General features: G+C 39.1%; 1 protein-coding gene across 2 annotated transcripts in view; it reads left to right on the forward strand.

The window, feature by feature from the left end:
- Nucleotides 1-17,579, forward strand: part of Fen1 (flap endonuclease 1) — an 80,562-nt gene that overhangs the window by 7,536 nt on the left and 55,447 nt on the right. For both annotated transcript variants that reach the window (XM_067142455.2, XM_067142461.2), the window contains exon 4: nucleotides 14,748-14,857. In XM_067142455.2, coding sequence (XP_066998556.2) covers nucleotides 14,748-14,857 — 110 coding nt within the window. The remainder of the gene's footprint in view (nucleotides 1-14,747; nucleotides 14,858-17,579) is intronic.

Raw genomic sequence — 17,579 nt, forward strand, 5'->3', positions numbered from 1 at the left:
ACTGGAAAATATTCTTCCTGTTACGAGCTGGCAATAAGACCTGAAGTGAAATAAACATGAACTAATAAATGTACAATTCATGTAAGTACATAATACCGGCAAAAAAGGGAAACTGTCCAGAACAAGAAGGGCCAAGCATCGAAGGAGGGACCCTGTTAGATTTTCCCAAACCATTCGTATCCAATATTGTACGAGTGACTTGTCCATCCACTCTTTTTCTTGGATACAAATGTGGATACCTTGGGTAAATTTTACTTTAGGCACTGTTTTTCATTTTAGAAGAACGTAAGGTGCAAGCTTTCTGTCACCATCTGTTACAGCAAGCCTTGCAGTACATCGTTGTTTTTCACTTCCGGTAGTGCGTACGATAACACTCGATATCGCCTTCTTATCAATTGTTTGACTTTGTGGCATATAAGAAGATGTACAATATTAGAAGGATCCACCTTTCAATACTTCGTTGTAAGTTGAACTAAAAAGAAGTCACAACTTGTTTATTGGGACCGGTTTCGACACATTACAAGTGTCATCATCAGCCAAATAGTTAAGTAGGGCAAGATATAAAGACCATAAAACAACTAATACATTGAACACAGGCAAAAAATTAACTGATTGGCATCTGACCTGCGGTTCCTATTTGGGAGATCAAATATTCTCTATTTTGTATTTCATTTGTTTTGCGGTGTTGCAACATGCACTTTTCTGAACTCCGATTACATTTGAACTACGCATGTGTAAACCTAGTTCAGTTTTGTACAACGGGACGAAGTCGTAATCTCAGTTCATTTTCAGAACTAGGTTCTAAATTGATTTCCGGTCAGATGTCTTTATGCAACCGGCCCATGAAGACATACGGTACTTAGACGAAATAAAGTTTGGGTATTCCGTGGACATGCCTACCTTAAATATTGGGACTGTATCAATTGCTGTTACGGTACTTTGTATGTGACAGTACAAGAAGTAGCTGCATTTCTTTCTACCGGCAGAACAGTTGAGGCTAGCTGTTGTAACAAAAATACCTAATTCGCAAACCACTGCCCCAAGGCCGCGTTCCTAGCCAGTCAGTCACACTCTGCCATCCCTCTCACTCTTCTGTCCTTGTCAGTATGATTATCGCTACCTGTATAATAAATGTAAGAAATTTACTTCATTTCCACCTATTCAATACAATTCAAAATGTTGACGTGTGAGTTAAAACATTAAAATAAGAGTTGGTACATGTTTCGCTCCCTTTTGTGAGCATCATCAGACAAACATCATTTACCCAAGGTTTAATAAAATTGTGAACATATTCATACATACATACATACTGTACCAGTAAAAGAGCCCGACTCTCAGATTAAATTTTAAAGTAGCATGACTATAGTTCTCAGGGCGAAAAACTGGATTAATTGTAGCTAGGGCTCGGTACAGGAGGTAGGGTCCTATCTACAAAAAAAACTTTGACTCTGATTGCACAAGAGTTTATTCAAATAAGTCATGAATTTGCACATCACCTCTAAGTAGAAATGGATTGTCTTCCTCGTATTCCAATAGTATGGCTCGGGTTCTCCAGCTCACCAAGCCAAGCTGGTTGAAGCACGTTCCAGAAGACTCCAGGGATTCCAGGGACTCCAGATACTCCAGACAGAGGCAGCTGGACTGTCTGGATTGACGGCAAGTAGAGATGTCTCGAACTCTGAGGCCCGGGTTGAACCCCGGTGATCCAGGCGATGTTGTAGATAGTCATGTACAACCTCAGCCCAATGAGACTGAGAGGATTGATGTTCCCAAGGTCACTAGTAGCATGGAGTCCATGAAAACCTTGGATGATCAACTTATAAGCAGAGTTCTTGATAATTGTACATCAAGACTTCCAACACTCCTAAAACGATATGAATGGTATTAATAATTTAGAGTTCATCACTAAGAAAATCCGCGTCCCTGAATAACTTTTGGCAACGAAAAATACAAATCCCTTCTTGTGAAATTATAGTTAAACTCAAAGTTCATTACTGGCGAAGGTGCAAGTCTTTGCCTAAACTTGAATGAAAACACAAGTCCATTCACTTGGAAGTTTGAATATATTTAAAGTTAATCACTGGTGAAATTCATAAAGTCTTTGAGTGACCACTGACGAAAACACAAGTCCTTCCACATAAATAAATTCACTGATGAAATTTATAAGTCTTTTAAACCAACACTGCAAATGTACAAGTCTTTGAGTAAATGTAAGTGCAATCCTAACTTCGTTTAAAGCCGTTGGAAAGTTAAAGTTCATCACTAGCAATGTTAACCCCTCAGCGCCGACCTCTATATGTGGTATAGACCCTCTTTTCTTCCGTAGCCGCCGACCTCTATACGTGGTATAGATCCATACATGGTTTCACATTTACGGCTATAGCGCGAAGAGTTTTGGAGTTACTGATATGCAAATTGTTTTGTTCCCAAGAAGACATTTTCGGGTTTATCAGTGTTGTAAATAAGAATTGAAAAATCGTTATAATGTAGTTGTTTATGCAAGGATAATTATTTGTCAAATAAGTCTGAGCACTAATCTCTTGCTTTTTTTTAAAGTCTGTATGCTTCATTCTTTCCCACAGAATAACATAAAGAAATGATGATTTGAGAAGTTTGTCTTTTCGTGTGATGTTCTTTGCTCTATTTGTACATTGGGAGTACGGTTTATTTATTATATTTGTCTTTATTTCTCAGCTTGTAATATTTTCGTAACTCTCCACGAGCGCTCTGTGTAGGCATCAGTAAGTGCTGCTTTCTGTCATAAGTTACGAGAACCAGTTGTTCATGGCATATATCTCGTTTGAAAGACTTTGTCTCGACCTTTTATCTGAAATATGTATCGAGTTGGTTTGTTTCGTCATAAATGTTATTCCCCTCATTCAGTTTCGCCCTGTTGCTTTCGGTCTCGCTGCAGCTTCATCAGTCCGTGTGACGCGCCGCGCTCAGCCGTGGTTTGGGTGACAGTAACGTGCTTGAAATATTGTATAATTCAGATGAAAGTTTAGTCGGAAGTAGTAGTGACAGTATAAGCAGCAGTGATAATGAAATAGATGATGTAGCAGTGGTAAATGATGAGAGTGACGATGAGGAGGAAACAGTACTTGGTAATTTCGTGTAAGAGACTATAGATAATTATACAGGTCAAAGAGAAGTTTTCAACGGTGAATTCTGATTGCTAAATTCTCTAATAATACTCACATAGGTTACAGAGACAAATATTGAGCAATTACCTTATCGGGTTCAGCTGGTGAAAGGTTTGTTTACAAAATACGCTCGCTCGGGAGGAGAAAGAAATATTCAAGGCCGGCGCGCATCAGATAATACAGTTCCAAGGTTGCAGGAAAGATATTTTATCAGGAAATTAGCGCCCAAGAGTTGGAAATCCAAACCTCAGAGACATTGTATGCTGTGTTCAAAACACGGCGAAAAGAAGACGTCAGTGTACTGCTGCCAGGAGTGTGACTTGAGTCCCCGTCTCAAAGAGTGCAACTATGAAGCAATTATGTAATTACCTGCATGTACATAGTTTTGTCATAAGGAATTCCAAATTTCGTGAAAATCGGTTTACTCTTATACTTGCAGTAACGCTTTAAGTGAATCGATGTATTTCAGTCGCGCGTAGTTGAAATCTCATACGGCTGCGGGGTAGGAAGCTATTTAAATGGCTGCGACGCTGAGGCGTTAATCAATCACTGTCTATTAGAAGGATGAGTTCCTCAACAGTCGCAAATATTCCACGTAAATAATACAAGTCCATTTCACGAACACTTAGAAAAATTCCAATCTCGAATACTCGTAAATAATACAAGTCCATTCAATGATCATGTAGAAAAGTTCTGGTCTCGAACACATGAAAATAATACAAGTCCATTCAGTGAACACTTAGAAAAATTCCAGCTTCGAAGACGCGTAAATAATACAAGTCCATTTAGTGAACACTTAGAAAAGTTTCAGTCTCGAAGGCACGTAAATAATACAAGTCCATTCAATGAACACTTAGAAGAATTCTGGTCTCGAACCCATGTAAATAATACAAGTCCATTTCACGAACACTTAGAAAAATTCCAGCTTTGAAGACACGTAAATAATACAAGTCCAAACACTTAGAAAGGTTTCAGTCTCGAAGGCACGTAAATAATACAAGTCCATTTAATTAACACTTAGAAGAATTCTGGTCTCGAACCCATGTAAATAATACAAGTCCATTTCACGAACACTTAGAAAAATTCCCGCTTCGAAGACACGTAAATAATACAAGTCCAAACACTTAGAAAGTTTCAGTCTCGAAGGCACGTAAATAATACAAATCCATTTAATTAACACTTGTAAATATTCTAAGTTCAATTACGAAGACTTGGAAAATTTTCTACAACACTCGAAGTCTTATGAGTCCACTTTATAGTACTTGGAAGAATCGTCTTCCCACACTTGTATAATGACAGAGTTCCACGATGATAGTAGCAGCAAGAGTGTCCCCGCTGACTACTCAGCTGAGACTGTGTGAATAGGCTACAGTAGGTCCTCCTTTTATTCAATCCGGGATGTCTACGTCATAATACAGTTTGATTGAATATCTCCCGAATCCCTCGATGGATTTGCTTGAAACTCGAGCATTGGGACGTTTAGGTGATCCCAAACAAGATGACATATCGCTCGATTCGCTAGCATCATTATTGTAGAAATTTCAAAATTTTCTCCATCGAACTCTCTAGAACAAGTGACGTGGAATCCAGAAAATACCAGTCAAGGCTGGTAACACGTGTTGAGATGAGCGGGCGGTCTAGCTAGCCCCTGTGGCTACGTCACAGCTCACAGTCGTCATACACTCGCTAGCTGGTCCTCGCTGCTGGTAAACAAACCAGGCGCGCTCGGAACATTACGCGTGGTAAATAAACGTAACTTATGCTCAATAAATACTTATGTACAGGTCGTAACCGGTACAATACATTACATACATTATCATTATAGACTGTTATGCCTTTCAGCATTCAGTCTGCAAGCCTGTGAGAATTTACTAAACGTCGCCACAATCCTCGATTTGCAACTAGTGTTGTGGCCTCATTTAGTTCTATACCTCTTACCTTTAAATCATTAGAAACCGAGTCTAACCATCGTCGTCTTGGTCTCCCTCTACTTCTCTTACCCTCCATAACAGAGTCCATTATTCTCCTAGGTAATCTATCCTCCTCCATTCGCCTCACATGACCCCACCACTGAAGCCGGTTTATGCGTACTGCTTCATCCATCGAGTTCATTCCTAAATTAGCCTTTATCTCCTCATTCCGAGTAGCCTCCTGCCATTGTTCCCACCTGTTTGTACCAACAATCATTCTTGCTACTTTCATATCTGTTACTTCTAACTTGTGAATAAGATATCCTGAGTCCACCCAGCGTTCGCTCCCGTAAAGCAAAGTTGGTCTGAAAACAGACCGATGTAAAGATAGCTTCGTCTGGGAGCTGAATTCCTTCTTACAGAATACTGTTGATCGCAACTGCGAGCTCACTGCATTAGCTTTACTACACCTTGATGCAATCTCACTTACTATATAGCCATCCTGGTAGAACACACAACCTAAATACTTGAAATTATCGACCTGTTCTAGCTTTGTATCACCAATCTGACATTCAATTCTGTTGAATTTCTTACCTACTGACATCAATTTAGTCTTGGAGAGGCTAATTTTCATACCATACTCATTGCACCTATTTTCAAGTTCCAAGATATTAGACTGCAGGCTTTCGGCACAATCTGCCATTAAGACCATGTCGTCAGCATAGGCCAAACTGCTTACTACATTTCCACCTAACTGAATCCCTCGATGCCATTTAATACCTTTCAGCAGATGATCCATGTAAACTACGAACAGCAAAGGTGAAAGATTACAGCCTTGTCTAACTCCTGTAAGTACCCTGAACCAAGAACTCATTCTACCATCAATTCTCACTGAAGCCCAATTGTCAACATAAACGCTTTTGATTGATTTTAATAATCTACCTTTAATTCCATAGTCCCCCAGTATGGCGAACATCTTTTCCCTCAGTACCCTGTCATATGCTTTCTCTAGTCTACGAAACACAAACACAACTGCCTATTCCTCTCGTAGCATTTTTCAATTACGTGGCGCATACTGAAAATCTGATCCTGACAGCCTCTCTGTGGTCTGAAACCACACTGGTTTTCATCCAACTTCCTCTCAACGACTGATTGCACCCTCCCTTCCAAGATACCAGCGAATACTTTGCCTAGTATACTAATCAATGAGATACCTCGATAGTTGTTGCAATCCTTCCTGTTCCCTTGTTTATAGATAGGTGCAATTACTGCTTTTGTCCAATCTGAAGATACCTTACCAACACTCCACACTAATTTTACTACTCTGTGAAGCCATTTCATCCCTGCCTTCCCACTATACTTCACCATTTCAGGTCTAATTTCATCTATTCCTGCTGCCTTATGACAATGGAGTTTATTTACTACCCTTTCCACTTCCTCAAGCATAATTTCACCAACATCATTTTCCTCCTCCCCATGAGCTTGGCTGTTTGCAACACCACCCTGATGACTTCCTTCTACATTGAGAAGATGTTCAAAATATTCCCTCCACCTCTCCAGTGATTCCCTGGGATCTATTATGAGTTCACCTGAATTACTCAAAACACTGTTCATTTCCTTTTTCCCCTCCCTTCCTAAGATTCTTTATTACTGTCCAGAAAGGTTTCCCTGCTGCTTGACCTAGCCTTTCCAGGTTATTACCAAAATCTTCCCATGACTTCTTTTTGGATTCAACAACTATTTGTTTCACTCAGTTCCTTTCATCTACGTACAAATCCCTGTCTGCCTGGGCCCTTGTTTGGAGCCATTTCTGATAAGCCTTCTTTTTACGTTTACAGGCTGCTCTCACTTCATCATTCCACCAAGATGTTCGCCTTTTCCCATCTTTACACACAGTTGTTCCTAGGCATTCCCTTGTTTCTACTACAGCATCCCTGTATGCCACCCATTCACTTTCTATATCCTGAACCTGCTTACTGTCTACTGTTGGAAACTTCTCACTAATCATATCCATGTACTTCTGTCTAATTTCCTCGTCCTGGAGATTTTCTACCCTTACTCGTTTGCAGACAGATTTCACTTTCTCTACCCTAGGCCTAGAGATACTTAGTTCACTACAGATCAGATAGTGGTCTGTATCATCGAAAAATCCGCGAAAAACTCGTACATTCCTAACAGATTTCCTGAATTCAAAGTCTATTAAGATATAGTCTATTATGGATCTGGTACCCCTAGCCTCCCATGTGTAGCGGTGAATAGCCTTATGCTTGAAGAATGAATTCGTAACAGCTAAACCCATACTAGCACAGAAGTCCAGCAAACGCTTCCCATTCCCATTAGCTTCCATATCTTCCCCACATTTACCAATCACCCTTTCGTATCCTTCAGTTCTATTCCCAACTCTCGCATTGAAATCGCCCATTAGCACTATTCTATCCTTGCTGTTGACCCTGACCACGATGTCACTCAATGCTTCATAAAACTTGTCAACTTCATCCTCATCTGCACCCTCACATGGTGAATACACGGACACAGTTCTAGTTCTAATTCCTCCAACTGACAAATCTACCCACATCATTCGCTCATTTACGTGCCTAACAGAAACTATGTTGCGTGCAATGGTATTCCTGATAAAGAGCCCTACCCCAGACTCCGCCCTTCCCTTTCTAACACCCGTCAAGTACACTTTATCATCTCCTATCTCTTCCTCATTATCTCCCCTTACCCGAATATCACTTACTCCTAGCACATCCAGATGCATCCTCTTTGCTGACTCAGCCAGTTCTACCTTCTTTCTTCCATAAGCCCCATTAATATTGATAGCTCCCCATCAAATTCCATTTCGTTCGCCAAGTTGTTTCCAAGGAGTCCCTCGCCTGTCAAATGGGAGTGGGACTACATTACTCCCATAGGTCCGAGGCTTGCTTAAAGTGTTCTGAGCTCGGTAAATTCATGAAGTAGGATGCTGCCCTACTTGCACATAGTCCAAGTGAGGATCTCTCCTCTAACGGGTTTTCTACCACCGGTGAATTGTATAGTCCTAGCCGCCTGAGCACAAGGAGGGCCACGACTCAGAATATGTCCAAGATGCCCACTCCCATTCCATAGCAACTGGTATCCCGACTCTCAGGACCACTTACTAGGCCACTCAGCCGTTGCCCATGGTTCACGAACTAGGACGTGACTACAGTAACCCACAAACATGAACCATAATTCTATTGAGCTAAAATATACAGTATACAGAATATACAACGAAGATTCAAGGACAATTACACAAGTCAAGAAATACTGAATCAAAATAATTAGCCAGATCTCAAATGGTTTAAAAAGATGTTAAACAGATGAGTTTCGCTCATAAGTTTAAAGGACAATGTTAATACTACAATTTTAGACAAATGTGTAAAGACGTAACTTTTATTGTTACATGATCTGTAAAATATTATAAGATTTGTCACTCAAACATATTTTAACTCAAGAAAGTATTCACAATGTTATTAAACATTGGGTAAATGTTAATTGGCTAATGATGCTCACAAAAGGGAGCAAAACATGTATCAACTCTTATTTTAATAATGTTTTAACTCAAACGTCAACATTCTAAATTGTACTGAATAGGTGGAAGTTAAATAAATTTCTTACATTTATTATAAGATACTTTCAATACGGATTTGCAATGATTTTCATTACTTGTAAAATCGCTAGCTGTCCGGCAGACCTGATCACGTGAACTGAGATTGTTTCCCTGTCGAGGCAGTCAAGTGATCATGGTATTAGGTATTGTCCATCTCTTGTATTGTCCACAAGTACCAGTATTCTGTCTTCACTTTTCATTCTTGTTTCTCATTGTAAGTTTTCTTGTGTAGGTTGATCTTTAAGTTATGGAGAAACGTGGGAGTTATATGGCTGGGTGTAAACGCAAAGTGATAAAATACGCTGAAGAACATAATAACGGAGCTGCCGGTTGAGAATTCAGTGTGACTGAGTTTAATGTTCGCTACTGGTGTAAACAGAAAGCTGCGCTAGAAACCACCAACTGAACACACAAGGCATTGAGAGGGCCAAAAACTGGTAAGTTTCCTGAACTGGAAGACAAGTTGCTTCATTAAGTTATAGAGTTGCAAAATGATGGCTTTAGTATCTTGCACAAGATGCTTACATTTCAAAGCGCGCAAACTAGCAAATAAGGGAGGAATTAGCAATGCCAAGCAATTTCAGCGACAGAATAGTACATTTTCATCGCCATGTGATAGCAATGTTGAGGAAAAACCATTACCTCTTATCTCAAATTGGCAATGCAGATCAAACCCTGATAAACTTTGACATGATATAGATGTTGATTCCCATAGGGAACCTGGAATATTTGTCCCGAATGAGTAAATTCATAATACCAATATAATTGGTCCGTTATTAGACATTATATAAATTATCCAGCTAACTCATTCATGGTTGCCAGCATTACGTCCCAGTGTGCTGATTGGGCTTATCAGTTGGTAAATGCACACCTACCCTTATAATGTCCAATAACGGACCAATTATATTGCTATTATAAATTTACTCATTCGGGACAAATATTTCAGGTTCCCTATGGGAATCAACATCTATATCATATGATGGCCAGGCAGGCATCAGTTTTTGAAAATGAGACAAAGTCTCTCATAGTGTATTGGCACTGCCGGTGGCTTCAAGTAGCCTACGCAGCGGCCTCCACGGTATGCACTAGACATGCGTCTTGGTAGGTGTGCTATTTACCAACTGATGAGCCCAATTAGCACACTGGGGCGAAACGCTGGCAACCATGAACGAGTTAGCTGGAAAATTTATGTTCAATAATGGACCAATTATATTGGTATTAAAACTTTGACATGCCACACAACACCACCATCAACAATAAGGGGTAATCTAGTGTGCTTGTATGTACAACTGGGTGTGAAAAATAGCGTTGCACTGTCATGCTAGCAATAACCACAGGCAGAAGAAAATTGCCACCGTACATTATCAAAAGAAAAACAGTGCCTAAAGTGAAGTTTCCAAAAGGCATTCATGTACGGTTTCAAGAGAAAGGATGGATGGATACAGCTCTTGTCCAGGACTGGGTCCATACGGTGTGGGGAGCACAGCCAGGGGCACTGCTTCGACACCCAGCAATGCTAGTGTGGGACAGTTTCTGCGGGTACTTGGTGGAAGACACGAAGAAATGTCTTCAGAAAATGAAAACTGATCCCGTAATTCCTGGTGGACTCGCACATTATCTAAAGCCCTTAGATGTTTCCGTCAACAAGCCCTTCAAGGACAATATACATAAATTGTACACTGAATGGATGGCAGGAGGGGAGCATGAATTGACGCCAGCAGGCAAAATAATGAGGCCGTCAGTTGAACTCGTGTGTGCATGGGTTATGTTGTCGACAGATGTTATTGTGAAGAGTTTCTTGAAGACGGGCATCGCAAATGCGTTGGATGGAAGTCAGGATGATGCAGTATGGGATGGTGACCAGAATGATGCTCGCAAGAATAGCTCGGAGACTGAAAGCAGTGACAATGAATAGGATAAGTATACCAGTTGTCTTGTTTCAATAGCCTAATGAAAATTTTACGTTTTTTTTTTAATACAATCTTTTGCACACAAATCCCCTCGTATATCACGCACTGAAAATGTTCACACTTATTGTTTGTCAAAAAAGTGTGAGCTATATGCGAGCAAATACAGTATATATAATCTGTGATGTGTTGGGTGAAATTTCAAGCATTCTTTTCCTGTGAACGAGATAAGGATGTATGTGATTAGTAAATGTTATGTGAGTGTTTACTGGATTTCCTAGTGTAAATGTTGTATCATTTCTACCTGATAGCATGGTCGTAGCCATGGGATCTTCGGTGGTATCTGAACCTCAGGAAGTGACTTTTCATTTGAAGAAAAATACCATATGCATTGACTTGGATTGGTGCTGCGACCACCGTGGAGAGAAACCTATGGTAGTGTTGGTCTTCTGTTACAGCCCTTGAAAGGAATCCTAGAGAAAGTTAAGAGATGAAGTTTATGGATTATATTAATATAAAATCCATTTCACTGTTAGGATGTGGTGAATATATACAAACTGTGGTTAAAAATATATGAATTACAGGTTTCCTCTTTTAACTGTTCTTTTGAGAAGTAAGGACTGCATTAATGCTGTGTGTAACGTAAGAATTAGGGGACATTATACAGGGATTTTCATTTAAGATGTTCAGCACATCACATCACCAGACTCCACCGAAATACACAGTAGTGATTACATTTTACAGTGTGTTGGTATCAGGAAGGGCATCCATCCATAAAACAGCACCAAATGCACATGCAACATAGTTTGCATCTGTGACCCTGCAGGTATTGAGAAAGCAATAGACAGTGATTTGTTAAGAAAGAAGCTGTACCCTTCAGTGTCGATTCAGTCAGTGTAACTTTAAACCATTTACGTCTGCTGAACACTAACTTTAAACAAACTAACCTCAATAACCATGCATAATTTAAACCACCCTCCCCCATCTTATTCACACTAAATTACCTTCTGAACAACATTTCATCTTTTTGTATTAGTGCTTAATGAATCCCACAGAAGGTTACTCCTGACTTAAAATGTCTGAAATTTTGTTAGGAGGATAATTTCATCTGTAGTAAATTATCTGAATTTATGCAGTATCTTAGCCTCTCTAGACCTTTTAGTAGGTTATTATCACAAAAAATAATGTCTTACAAGATAATCTTTCATTCATGTTCATACTTTTATTTCATTATAATCATTAAAGTGTATGAACAGAATTTAAACATATATATATTTATTCAGAGAATAAACATGGGAGATGGAGTGGCAGGCCAATCCACTTCCCAGTAAGCTGAGAGCGATAAAGGGAACAACGAAGGTATGGAGGACTTCCGTTCGGGATTTGCGGAGTGAAGCCGTGGTATTATGTCGTCTTCGGATCGGCCACGCCATATTGACCCACTCGCATCTTTTGAAAGGAGACCCCCCTCCGGTGTGTACCTGCGGCAACCATCTTACTGTGGTACACATCCTTACGGAGTGTGTGGACCTGGCCGATCTGCGTCGTAGTCTTAACCTTCCGAGTACAATCTCCTTTATCTTGCGAGATGACGAGCAGTCAGTAGACCTCGTCCTCCGCTTTATGAGGGATAGTGGTCTCTTTTATCGTGTGTGATGATGTCCTTTGTCCTAGTGTTTTTTGTGTCAATTGCGCTTTTATCCCATTGACTTCATTTTAGTTTGTGTTGCGTATTTTAATGTGTTATTTTAACATCTAACGTAAATTATTTGTATATATCTGTACTACCAGGCAATGCCTTATTCGTTTTGTTTCCTGTCTTTTCTCTAATTTTATTAGAGAATAAGGCATTGCGTATTAGATCCACTGATTGTTTTATTCTCATCCTCATTTTTCTTCATCACCTTTTTTATATCTAGTCAGTGGATACGTTTTAAAATTTTAACTTCATCTCTCATGTCGTTCATCTCGTTCCATTAGGGGCCGATGACCTTCGATGTTAGTACACTTAAAACAATCATCATCAGAGAATAAACACTTTCCCCATAAGGAGGGTCGCACATGAGGACAAAATTGATTAAATACATTAATCACTGTATAAATGATCTCTCAGTATTGATATGGTAGTGAACAATTTTCATCAGTTTAGAAAACTGTGTTGTGATTTGATAGAATCTGATGTTCTTTCAAGAATGAAGCATCATTCTTTGTTTAATAGTGTAAATAGTGTTATAGGTGTTCTATTTAGTGTTCAACAGACTGGAGAATCTTTGAAGTTACATTACAAGAAGATTATAATTTATAATCTAAGATGTTATACCAAAATAACCTCTAATCCATTGATGATATAAATTTTTTTTAATTCGTAAGTGGCATTAAGGGGTTCTTGAAATATTATGCTTTATTTACATTTTGCCATGGGCATATTATTGCAGAGATATCAACTTCATTTTTTAAATAGGATCAAATAGAAATAAATAATTTCTGGCACTATCAGAAAGGTGCATCCTATTAAAACTTCCGACATTGAATTCATTCATCGGAGAATTACTTTCTAAAATATCAGTAAACAACTTGCGATTCTGGTGGCTGAGAGCAGGTACCGTCTTGCCATAGCATATGGTGTTCACAGGCACAAGCTGTTTCCTTGTAATATCAACCACACAACTGGTACTATACAGTACATAAAAACATGTCTTGTAAATACGTGATATTTCCCTTGTGTTTACAACGTGTTTTTGACAGATGCCTATCTAGATGATATGAGAAGTATGAATTGTAATTTGAGCACTCAGTATTAATGCTTCGAGTAAAGGCTGTATCAAGGCATATATTACCAAGATTGGCCTAATCACACAATCAAGCTTAATAACCTTTTTCATGAATCTGACAAAGTTTACATCTCGTAAAACATTCTTTTGATTAGGAACTCTGTATCGTCCACATCTGTTGTTGATTCCAAGTCTATCAACCATGACAGATGGGTCGGTTGCACAGTGGCCTCGCTTTTCTGTGCATCTGACTTTTTGGTTTTTCCTGCTCTTACGGTCTATTCAGCCTCATATTAGGCAGACTTTTTGTGGGTTTCTTGATCTACTTTATCAGGTTGAACACGTTCAACTTGGGTCAAACAGCCTGGTTACGGGTTACACTAGTTTTTCCACTAAAAGTTTTTACATGCTCGCAACATTCATGCCAAATCTTCTTATTAAAACCACTATTCATCTGAAAAAAATAAGTTCATTTAATAAATGAATGCCATTTATTGCATCTAAATCAGACAACGTATGTAATCACAGTGTTTTCTTGAAGATGGCTGTATATCCAAAATTGTACTCCAGCTATCCACATGACTCCCACCCTGTGCATTACCCCTCTCCCACCCATCACATCTAGTCACATAATGGGGGATATGTCCCACCTGTTGATACATAAAATGAACAAAATCTATCATAAAATTCATATTGTGTGAAGGCTTCAAAGTCCTACCAGATTTTGTTACACTGAGCAAGTTGTGGTGTGGTTTGTGTCACGTAGCTGCGAGCTTGCATTTGGGAGATGTTGGGTTCAAACCCCACTGTCGGCAGCCCTGAAGATTGTTTTCAGTGGTTTCACATTTTCATCTAGGCTGTAACTTAATTAAGGCTACAGTCTCTTCCTTCCCACTCCTAGTCCTTTCCTACTTCGTTGTCTCCATAAGACCCCCTTGTGTCGGTGCAATGTAAAGCAGATTGTAAAAAAAAAAAAAACCCCCGTTCTGTTCTGGCAGACCAAATTATAAGCCATAAAAAAGGAAGTAACATTTTCACCCTCTTTTCTTCTTGCAAACGAAAGTCTTTTGAAAATATTTATTCTGGGAGCTGGAAGTAGCTGTCATAACAGATAATCACTAAAACAGGATTAATATATTGTTGAAGATCTCTTATGATGTCTCTGTTATGATGAAAAATATGGAACATTTGAGCTCTTTATTCTGAAAAGAACGGATCCTGCCTTATAGATAAGGTGACCACAGGGGTCCAGGATAACAATGCAATAGTATCTTGTAAGCTATTATTATGTCATTATTAATAGATTGACAAACTCTTTTAAAATTCCTCTGATGATTTTGATTTAATTCTATATCTGCTAATGGATAAAATTTTGTGATTCACAGGAGATACTGAACTTATGGATAAATTCAACAGACGGTTAGTGAAAGTCAACAAGACTCACGTTGAAGAATGTAAAGAATTGCTTAAATTAATGGGCATTCCGTATATAGAGGTAGGTGCTTCAAACCTTTTTTAAAGATTTATTTAATAATAAAATTATAGTAATCATACCATCAGTTATTACTTTCACTTTAAACAATAATTACGACTACCACTTTCATCAAATATTTCTTATGTCATCTAATGTTCTTGTCACTGTTCGGGCAGACCAAATTATAAGCCATACAAAAAAAGGAACTAACGTTTTTCACCCTCTTCTCGCAAATGAAAGTGTTTTGAAAATATTTATTCTGGGAGCTGGAAGTAGCCGTCATGCCAAAAAACAAAATTTTCTGCTTTAGTGAAATTTTCGCTTTTGACTCAGATAATTTATAACTGTTAAGTTCTTCAGTCTGCCGAAACTAATCTTGAGTAATAAATTTATTAATTACCTGAAAAAGAAAACATATGGTAACAGTATTATACTTGAAAAAGAAACAACTTAATTAAAATAGAATGACATTCTTTCATTCTTGAAAGGACATCATTATATTGTCCAGCTCCATGGCTAAATGCTTAGCGTACTGGCCTTTGGTCACAGGGGTCCCGGGTTCGATTCCCATCAGGGTCAGGAATTTTAACCATCATCGGTTGATTTCGCTGGCGCAGGAGCTAGGTGTATGTGTTGTCTTTATCATCATTTTATCCTCATCATGATGCACAGGTCGCCTACGGGCGTCAGATCAAAAGACCTGCACCTGGCGAGCAGAACATGTCCTCGGACACTCCAGCACTATACGCCATTTCATTTCATCATCATATTCTATCAGATCACACTCGGATATTTAGAAATGTAGGCCTACCAGTTAGGACTTTTTGTGGAGACCGAAAAAAATGTCCTAAAGACTGTACATGCTAAAAAATGAAAAACAATTACGCTGTTAAATTTAAGGTTAGGTTTAAATGTAAAAGTAATTACGATGAAAACAAAGAAACAAGTGTTTACAATTATAATTGGTGAAATAAATAATGAAATAAAACATTTTAAGAACACAACATATCAAAACACAAGGAAAAACGTTCTTAGAGACGCGAATTATACAAGTCGCTTACCATTATGTTTAAAGTTATCGTAGGAATGTCTAACATCTGGGCAACTTGCACACATTTCATGTGTGGATTAGTATCCTCTTTCTAACTTTAATTTTCTATCATTTGTAAACTGTCTAGCTTTCTTCTTCTCCATAACTGAATGTCCTGCAAACTACTAGGCCTAAGTACTGTAGGCCTAATTTATGTATGTTGTTATATAATTCACTTCTCTCTTTCTCTCTCTCTCTCTCTCTCTCTCTCTCTCTCTCTCTTAGTTAGCCGTGCAGTTAGGAGCGCGCAGCTGTGAACTCGCATCCGGGAGATAGTGGGTTCGAATCCCACTGTCAGCGGCCCTGAAGATGGTTTTCCGTGGTTTCACATTTTCACACTAGGCAAATGCTGGGGCTGCACCTTAATTAAGGCCACGGTCGCTTGCTTCCCATTCCTAGACCTTTCCTGTCCCATTGTCGCCATAAGACCTATCTGTGTCGGTGCGACGTAAAGAAAAAGATACCCAAAAATTTTTCTCTCTCTCTCTCTCTGTAGTCATCAGCTGTGTGGTTTGTTGGCAGCAGCACTCCATTCTTCACGTTTCTCTGCTTTCCTTTTCAGTTCACAGTTGGAGTCACATTTCTTCTCCTTCCACTGCTTTTCCCACATCTGGGGGGGTCGCGGGCACGAACTGTGTTGCACATGTGGATGTTGCTCTGTTTTACGGCCGGATGCCCTTCCTGACGTCAACTCTATATGGAGGGATGTAATTACTATTGCGTGTTTCTGTGGTGGTTGTGTAGTGTAGTGTGTTTTCTGAATATGAATAGGAAAGTGTTGGGACAAACACAAACCCTCAATGCTGACCATTCAGCCAGTGAGTCGGACAAGGATTCACATCTCATGTCATCTAATATTTGCGTCATGTACTCTAATCTTGGTCGTTCTCTATAATTTTTTCCCTCTATGAAACCCTCTGTTATTTTCTTCAATAATCCACCATGTCTAAGTATGTGGCATATTAGATTATCCTGCCATCTTTTTATTTGTGTCATAAAACACCTCTTCATTCGTGACTGACGCTCCCTGCAGCAATAGGCCGACATGCTAGGGCAGCGTTGCCCACCTCTGAGATGGTCAGGATAGTACAATAACCCCAAAAAGATCGTATTTTTTAAGGAGAGGTTCGTACAACTTAAAATAACCATTAAAATATTCGCTATAAGTCTCTTTACTGATGCAATAGTTCACTTACACAGCAGCTTGCTTGTCAGAAGCTAGCTGGTACAATTTTTGGTTAATAATATGAGATTTCCGAAAAGTCGAGTACCACTGTTTCAGGGCGCTCGTAAAAATCCATGTTCCGCAGATTATGTATAACATGATAGCTAGGTGTCCCACTGCCACAACTACACATTTAAACAGTAAGATGGAAAATAAATATACGTCATTGTGTTAATATGTAAGATACAGTATCAAGGATATGAAAATGAATTTTATTTAGATTACTCAGGAATTGGATAATTTGTAGAGAAGTAGACAACATGACATAAAGTCATTTCATAGTTGGAAATCGTCATCACCTTCTTCTTCTGTGGAACCTCTAGGCACATTTGCATCAGAAGCTTCTGAAGTACCGGTGCTTGCAGGTTGATTATACCACTGTGCTTTAGTCATCTTGCTAAGCACATTCTCCAACAGTTTGAAATCTT

This window comes from Anabrus simplex, chromosome 1 (genome assembly GCF_040414725.1).
Source record: "Anabrus simplex isolate iqAnaSimp1 chromosome 1, ASM4041472v1, whole genome shotgun sequence".
In the NCBI taxonomy this organism is placed as follows: domain Eukaryota; kingdom Metazoa; phylum Arthropoda; class Insecta; order Orthoptera; family Tettigoniidae; genus Anabrus; species Anabrus simplex.